Source organism: Alligator mississippiensis, chromosome 4 (assembly GCF_030867095.1).
Source record: "Alligator mississippiensis isolate rAllMis1 chromosome 4, rAllMis1, whole genome shotgun sequence".
Lineage (NCBI taxonomy): Eukaryota > Metazoa > Chordata > Crocodylia > Alligatoridae > Alligator > Alligator mississippiensis.
The window spans coordinates 90,723,370-90,731,972 of record NC_081827.1 but is presented as its reverse complement, the minus strand read 5'-3'; the positions used below and the strand labels follow the sequence as shown (position 1 = coordinate 90,731,972).

At 42.5% G+C, this 8,603-nt stretch overlaps 1 protein-coding gene across 1 annotated transcript; it reads left to right on the top strand.

Moving 5' to 3' along the window:
- Positions 1–560: 560 nt before the first annotated feature.
- Positions 561–5,455, top strand: APOLD1 (apolipoprotein L domain containing 1). The gene is made up of 2 exons (XM_006269662.4): positions 561–667; positions 2,973–5,455. The coding sequence occupies exon 2, from the start codon at positions 2,977–2,979 to the stop codon at positions 3,697–3,699; it is 723 nt and encodes a 240-aa protein (XP_006269724.1). The 5' UTR covers positions 561–667; positions 2,973–2,976; the 3' UTR covers positions 3,700–5,455.
- The last annotated feature ends 3,148 nt before the right edge of the window (positions 5,456–8,603 follow it).

Genomic DNA, 8,603 nt, shown 5'->3' with positions numbered 1-8,603 from the left:
CCACACTCCCTGTCCCTCCTTGCAGCATGATCTTGTCTATCGGTTTAAGGATCAGCCCCATTGTATCTATATCAATTGCTGGCTGCCAATGGCTGTACTAGGGTTATTACTCTAATGTAGGCCATAGTGACATGCTTATGCCACTTATGCGCTCCAGCCAATCAGAAACAGGATTCTTGATTACAGTGCAACTTTCAAAAGTGCCCCGGACTTAGGTAAATGAGCCCTATTGGCTGAAACTATTCATTATAACATCTGACATTCAGCAACCGCACTGGATAGCACAGGCTCCATTTGGCATAGTGCTGAATAAAGTCAGCAGCTATTTAAAAAAGAGGAAGGGCAGTGATTCCCCTAGGAGGATGACTGAAGTCGTTCAGAGCCAGGAATAGTCTGTGAGGTTTTTTTTTCTTCACTTCAGGAAAAGCGAACACACAATGTTCATTTGAACGGATCGTTTCCTGAACGTGATGTGTGCTACACTGTCCCCAGGTCACTTTCCAGTGTGTCACATCCTTCTGGACAAGAGAAGGCAGGAAATGGCAAACTGCCAGCATGAGGCAAAGCATTCCTCCTTGCAGCAATTGGTTCATGGGACCTATAAATTAGTCTCATCCAGAAACAGCATAAAATTTCTCTTTGGGGAGGTGGTCTGGTAACTAAAAAGGTAAGTTGAAAGCAATGTTCTTATGGAACTCTTCACAACTCTTTTGTTAGGAAGGAATGTTCTATTCAGAAACCAATCTTGTTTCATACATTTTTTCTCCTTGTTCAAAAAAAAATAGTTGGAGAATTATTGTCTAGGCAGGTTGATTCTTTTCTCTCTTAGTGAGGTAAATCAAAAAGAACAAGACCACAACTGATTAAGTTACATCGGTGTAAAATTGGTAGTGCTATATTTAAAATGATGATTTTACTATTGGTGTCTGTGAGGCTACATAATTCTTTTTAGAAGAATTTTCATATTCACAGCAAGAAAAGCAACAGCACAAATTGCTAAGGGATTGATATTAAAAATGATTTTTTTAATCAACAATAATGTGCTCATATTTCAGTTTAATATCTGTGCAAAAATATGACTCTGCATTTGTTTTCTGTACCAATTTTTTCCCCATTTCCAGTCACCAATTCAAAAACAAGGCAGAAGCTACCTCTAAGGAATGGGACATTAATTTGCTCAGATAGTCCGATGATGGTACAGTACAGATTGGGTCTTTAGGAAAAATAGCTTTGTGTAGGGGGTAATTATGGTGTGAGATGGAGCTGCAAAGCCAGTAAGCAAAGGTACCACAAGAAAAGTATGCTTCCTCAGCATGATGAAAGGTATTTATACCTGAAAGATTGCTAAGAAGAATTTTTCCAACTATTTAAGTTGGTCTAATAAAAGGTATCAGATTTACCCAAAGAACCTTGTTTGCCTATGTCCTTAGATCAACACTGCTACAACCTATACCCCTTTTTACAGGTTAAGCACTTTAAGAAAGAAATAACTTTCCTTTGGAGAACCAAGCAGCAGCTGAGGGAATAAGAATATTCCTGATCATCCACCTTTTATCTTGATATATAGAATAAAAGCGAACTGTATAGAACTGCATGTATGTGTACACACACACACACACACACACACACACACACTGATTCTGAAGACACCCTGACTGTGATGGGAGTGACGGGTCCTAGGATTCAGGTCTCACAATTCATTCCTGGGAAAGAAGAGGCACCCTTTACTTAGATAGCAGCAGAAGATTTAGCAGATAGGAATGGATGGTTTAAAGCAAGGCTAATGAACTGGCTTGACTGCCTGTCTCTAGCACTATGGTGATTTAAGATGTGGAAGGAGGCAGCTGTTAGACCACAGTTTTATCCTCTAGCACCTAGGGGCGGCCTTACTTTTATACATAAAACTGTTTTATGGAGAGTGGAAGAAATCTTAGCTCCTTTACAAAAGCACTCTGATTAAAGAAACAAAGTGGAATAAACACTGCACTGGGACTCAAGGGACTTGAGTCCTATTCTTGTTGTCCTCTTTTCTTGACTAGTTTCCCCATCTGTAAAATGAGCATCAATGGTACTTTTTTGCCCTGGCACTTTGAGATCTATGGCTGACCTAGGGATTATAAGAATGAGTATCATTCTCTTCATGCTATATGAAGGGCAGAGATAAAACAGCTATTTCAAGTTCAACTTTTGGCTAAGAAGTCATTCCTGGTATCTCACTGGGGGATTCCCATGGAGCAATAGTTTGCAGCCTTTTTCACAGAGTAATATCAGGTGACAAGAGAGAAAATGTTTCAGGACCTGTCTGTCCATTAATCGTAAGATGAGAGGGGTTGCCCTGCTGCAGTACATTTGCAACTCTCCAGTTGAGAATACATGTCCTAGGACAGGGGTGGCCAACCTATGGCAGAGGTGCAACAAGTCACACAGCCTCTGTGTGTGTGCGGCACAGCAGATGGAGGAGGAGACAAGCAGCATAGAGCAGGAAAGAGAAACCAAAGCAGCAAATTGGGCAGGGAGCACAAGAAATGAAGCAGAAAGCAGAGCTGCAGATCATGTAGGGAGCAAAGGGCTTGGAACAGAAAGTAAAGCACCAGATCAGGCAGGGAAAGGGCATTGAAGTGGCACTTTGGGAGAATGCTGGGCTAATTTTGGCATGCCTGCCAAAAATGTTGCCACCCCCAACCACTGTCCCAGGAAAACGCCTCTAGCATTTGCCTCAGCAGACTCTCGCACTGGGGTGAGCTGTTAGTATTTCTTCTTATTTCTCCCTTAAACAGGAAAGAACCCAGCTAGGTCCCATAGGTTTTCCATCACAGAATATACATTTGGGATTCATCTCCCTGGCACATGGACTATACTGAAATGGTTAACAGAGGGTCTTAAATTAATCCCCCAAATCCATCCCCTAGGACTGACAAGCTGTTCTGTTTAAAAAAAAAAGAAAAAGCTCAACTTTTTCTATTTTCTGACAGGGCCATGGCAAGAAATGTGGTAAGCTTTCCCCAAGCCTTTGACCCAACATGCCACTATCAAATATTGCTGCTGGATCAGAGAGACAGACTTCATGGACAGATCAGAAGTCTTCATGAGGTTGCAAGGAAAATCAACAAACTACGCAAGCGATCCCTGATTGCAATTACTACTGGGAGTTCCCTGAGTGCAGTCGGAGCAGTCACAGCCATCGTGGGGCTGTCCTTGAGTCCCGCCACTCTAGGCGCATCTCTCCTGGCTTCTGCTGTGGGGTTGGGGTTAGCCACTGCTGGAGGGGCTGTCAGCATCACTTCTGATCTTTCCTTAGTGCTGTGTAACTCTAGGGAACTGAAAAAGGTGCAGGAGATTACAGTGACCTGTCAGAGCCAGATGAAGGAAATCCTCAGCTGTTTGGAATTCCTCCACCGCAGGCCAGGCCCAATGGATCCTATGTTGCTCCCATCAGAGAAAAAAGCTTCCATCTCACTGTACAATTCCATCTGCTTCATGGTGTTCTACGGTTCCCACAACTTCTTAGTGCCAGAGTACAAAAAGGAGGTGACAAAGGTAAGCCAGGCCATGCTAAAGGCAAAAATCCAAAAACTTGCTTCAAACCTGGAGACCTGCACAAGAGCTATGGATGAAGTCTGTAAACTCTTGGACTCCAGAACAGAGCTGTACTCCAATGCAGGGCATCTCAGCTTGGATGAGCCACAACTGTGCAGCTGAAACAGGACTTTCTTACAAGATGAAAACTGTATCCAGAGATGCTGAATTATTTATTAATTGTTATTAATATTATTATTAGTGTTAACTGTGATGATCATGAGTACTTGTGGTGTCACAGAGCTGGGGGAATTTTGCAAGGTTCTTATTTAAATTTGACAGCAAACATTTCCTCAAAAGGGAGCTTGTGCTTAAGCTCCTTGCAGCACTGGACTAGCTATTCTAAAGGGATACAATGGAAATCTAGCCTATAAGGTAAATGACAGGAGATTTCAGACCCCATAGTTAGTGAAAGGTCAGGAAATACATGCTGGATAAAAGCCTGACCTCTTCAAATTTTACTAACTCCCTTCTGGTATTTCTCCCTAATGGCAAGTGGACTGGATCTGGAGTTAGTTTACAGCCCTCCCCCAATAAGAAATAATCTGTGAAGGCTGCTGCTTATTATTGTAAAGGAACCAAAATCTACTCTAACACATTGCCTGATGAGTAGAACCTGGATATGTATAAAGAGACATCAGAAAAAGCTATTTATTGAAGCAGCCAGAGATGATAGACCATATGCGCTAGATGGCAGCATTGCATGTATAAATACTACACACATCACAGTGATCTATGTGGCATATATAAAAAGAGACCTTCCCACGCTGAAAGGTCTAACACAGAAATTATTTTTTAAATTCTATTTATTGATACAGAGCTATTTTAAGCGTTTGGGTAGTTATTAAATGAACATGGTAAAGCAATGACCTCTCTTCCAGAGGGAAGCACTTGTTCTGAGAGGCAAAGCAAATCTGTTGTAGAGTATGATGGGAAACGTTTCCTATTCTTCGATCATAAGACATTGCAGCATCCTGTTGGAAAAAAAGGAAGGAATTAAAAAGCTGTGTGGATTACAGGCAGCCAAGAAGAGATCTCAGAATGGGAGGGGACCAAGTAGAAAAGAGGCATGAATTACCTTAGGACAGGGCACTCCTCTTGAAATAGGAAAAGGAAAGTGATGGTTCTTTTTGTGAAGGGGAGGTAGCTACAGGAAATGGTGTCACATTTGGGATATGTAGACAAGCTCAGGTGGCAAGAGATTCAACTATTAGCAACATCAATAGCTGGATGTCCAAAGAATCAGGGAGAATGACTTGTATGAGGCACAAGGATGCTGGACTTCATGAAACGGCATTCTTCTAATAAAGATTGCTGTGGAGGAGTCTATGGCTGATGGCTATGATGTATATTGGTACTAATGATAGGAAAAGATGTAGAGGGGACTGATGATCCAGTGGTGAGAGCACCAGCTGAGCACCTGGGAGACCCAGCTTCAAGTCCCTGCTGTGCTACAGATTTCCTGGGTGAACTTGGACAAGTCATTTGGCCTTTCTGTGCTTTAGAAACCCATCTGTAAAAATGGGAATAGCAATTCTCTACCTCACAGGGTTGTTTTGAGGATTGTTATGTTGAATATTTTGATGTGCTCAGATAAGTTCCTAAGACAGGTGCATAAAAATGGTCCTAGAAGCTAGCTAGGCAAAGGTATATTTTAGAGCAGGCCTAGACAGGTAGGAGACGTTTCCAGGCCTTGGTGCACAGATTAAGAAGTAATCTAAAGAGAAGAGGTTTGCATTTATGAGACATTGAGGAAATTATTTGGGAAAGAAGGCTCATCCATAAAGTATGCTTGAATGTCTATTGTTTTTCTGCTCTTCTTATGCTCCTGAAACATGGTTTTATGTACACTGAAAATTAAAACCATTTGTCACTTGGAGTCTCTCTTAGACACTCATAACTCTGAGAATGATTTGCTACAGTGAACATTGATTCAGATATGATGCTGATTCAATTAAATGAATACAAAGCTATTTTGTGTTGGGATGTGTGTGTGTGTGTGTGTGTGTGTGTGTGTAGAGAGATAAATTTGTTTGTCTGCTGTCTCTGATATTCCATCACACTCATAATCCAGTCCTTAGTCCCTGCCACCTTTCTTACTACAAGATACTGCACCTAAGGATGCAGCATCAGCAGTAGATGTGGGGAAGGGGCAGTGATAGATTAGGGCATTTCATGTGCACGTGAACTCAAACATTAGTCCAGCACATCTACGCTACATCAGTAATGTTTGTATATAGGCATGTGAACATCCACACTTATAGTTGTATGTGCAGACCTACCTATGTATGTGCGTGCATGCATACTGTTTGTGTGTCTCCAAGCACCTGCAAATGACCAAGTATGTAGTGTTCGTGAACACATCTTATTTTTGTGTGAGTGCAGACATGATGTACCTCTAACAATGTCCTTTCAAATCCATACCCAATACTTGTGTATCCATCCAGACCCATCTCCTAACCTAGGTCTACTCTGCACTTGCAGCAACAAAGGACTCACTCCTCTCCTGTCAATCAAAGATGAGAGACAGAGAGAGAGAGAGAGAGAGAGAGAGAGAGAGAGAGAGAGAGGATAGAATTCTCACAGCTTCTCAGCTTCTAAGCATAGCCATTGATCATATTTGTTTTATGATAAATGACTGAATGACTTTATTATTTTTAAAATTAATTTCATTATCAATCTGGAAATAACACTTGCCCTCTCCTACACCCTTCACAACTCCTCAGGAATACAGTTTCAATGAGTTAGAACAGGGGTGGGCAATTATTTTGGGTGGAAGGCCGCTTACTGAGTTTTGGCAAGCCATCGAGGGCCACATGATAGACAGCCAGGGGCAGATAAATATTAATTTTCTAAATTTTTAGGGGCCCATGGGCTAGATAGAATGGCCTGGTGGGCTGCATCCGGCCCCCAGGCCACATTTTGCCCACCCCTGAGTTAGAAACATAGGATTGTAGAAAATTAGGGTTGGAAGGGACCTTAGGTGGTCATCTAGTCCAACCCCTGCTCAAAGTAGGATCATCCCCAACTAGATCATTCTAGCCATGGCTTTGTCAGGCCAGGCCTTAAAAACCTCCAAGGTTGCTCAAAAGCTAAGCACCAATCAAATTGTTCACTGCCCTTCTCAAGCCGTCTTTATTCAAACAAAATGCCCACTAACTCTAGGATCTGGTTTCTTTTGAAGAGCTGCAGTGCACACATTTGGATAGGAGAAGCTATGCTTTCTTGGCCAGGTCTCAAAGTCATACCTAAGTACCCACTTAATTTGCGGCCACGCAAAGGAATTTTCGTGGCTTGGTTGCAGCATGAAGAACTGATTTTGTGGGCATTTCGCAGTGCCCTGCCCCTTGCCATTGATTGGCAGAGAGGCCCAAGGCAGACATCCCTTCCCCCTAACAAGGTAGTTTTGTCCTTTGGAGCTTGCTTGCTCAAGTTAAGTTCCAGAGCCCCAGTTTGCACGTTCAGACTTTGGTGCTCAGCCAAGTACCACACTCCAGAATATATGTTCTGATTCCTAGACTGTGTTCCAGAGCTCCAATGGGTTGAAGGCCCATTGCACTGATGATTTCCAGAGAGCCTGGTATGAATTCCTGACTGACTGAGTGCCAGAGTGCAATATGAATGTCTATTAGACACTATGAGCTCCAGTTTGGTCCTAGATGCCTTAAGGATACCTGCAGGGGAGAGAAAACAGGATGTTACTGTCAGGATCTCAAGGCTAGGTCACAACCAAAGTCTACCTCAGCTGGATCTAATGAGGTAACGGATGGATAAGGTAGTCTCTGTGGCTGGGATTTGCTATTGGGAACTGCTTCCAGGCATTTAGGGCCTAACTTAACAGCAGGACTCAATCTGGGCAATATGTAATTTTTCTTGTTACTGAGATGTCCTGTTTTTTCTTCTGGCCTTGGCTTGCTTTGAGCCCAGATCTTTGCCCTAACCAGTAGAACCAACAGCTCAGGCTCTGGTTGTTACCCTAGCCCTATTTAGTGTTAATGTATGACAAGCTCATGGCTCAGAATGGTATGGCTGTTGTCCAGGTTTCAAAAAGACCAATATAAGCTGCCATCGTGTAGTGTCCTCTGTTCTCTGAGCACTGTGGCATATGGCAGTTTCGTTCTCTCTGGTGTCCTGTGTATTGTTTCAGGTTTCCTTTCCTTACCCTGTCACACAGAGTTTACTCGTGTTTCCTTGCACTTTTCTCATTGTTCTGTGAAGTCAGGAAATGGGACGTTTGGAATTTACTGACAGATTCTCAGGTACGTCATCATTTCCCCAATGAACACACCCAGCCAGGTTTCCCAAACAGACTGAAAGTTCAGAGGCATGGTCATGAGTTCCACTTGAATTCAGAATCACTGTTCTAAGCCCAGCTTGAATTCTTTGACATTTTTAGTTTCCTTTCCTCTCAGCTTGATGAATAATATTCACATACCCCCCAAGGACATGTCTGCATTGCAGTGACTGAAACTTGTGAGCTTGGCATAGACTGCATATCTATCCAGCCAGTTTAGCAGCCTGTATGAGCAATATGTTACCAAGGCTTTACACCAAACAATACACAAGCTAAGTGGTTCAAAGCTCAGTGAGCTATGTCTCCATGAGATGCAGTCACAGCAGCAACTACAATGTGTATATATCATCTGTTGGGCTCTGCGTTTGTGTGTACATGTTTGCTTCCCATACAAGGGCCTGTAGGAGTATATGCAATGGATATAACTGTCCAAGTTGCTGCTACCACAGATGGGTACTACTCATACATAACCATACGTAGCTAGAGGGCATGGTTATTTGTAAAACTGCAGACACAACACCAAGAGGTTGAAGCCAAAGATTTCAATTGTGTATGCAGTGCTACCAGACAGCTGCCCACCAATCTAAGGGTTATTTTGTCTGTGCCACATACTGGTACTCTAAATCTCAAATATATTAAGGTAGAGTTTGTATTACAATAATTTAAGACTACAGATCAACTAGTAATATCCCAGAAACCACACAATGATCAAGTTCTAAACAACTTCAACTTA

Excerpts from the sequence above, each read along its gene's own strand:
- APOLD1 (XM_006269662.4), top strand. The coding sequence starts at position 2,977 with ATGGCAAGAAATGTGGTAAGCTTTCCCCAAGCCTTTGACCCAACATGC.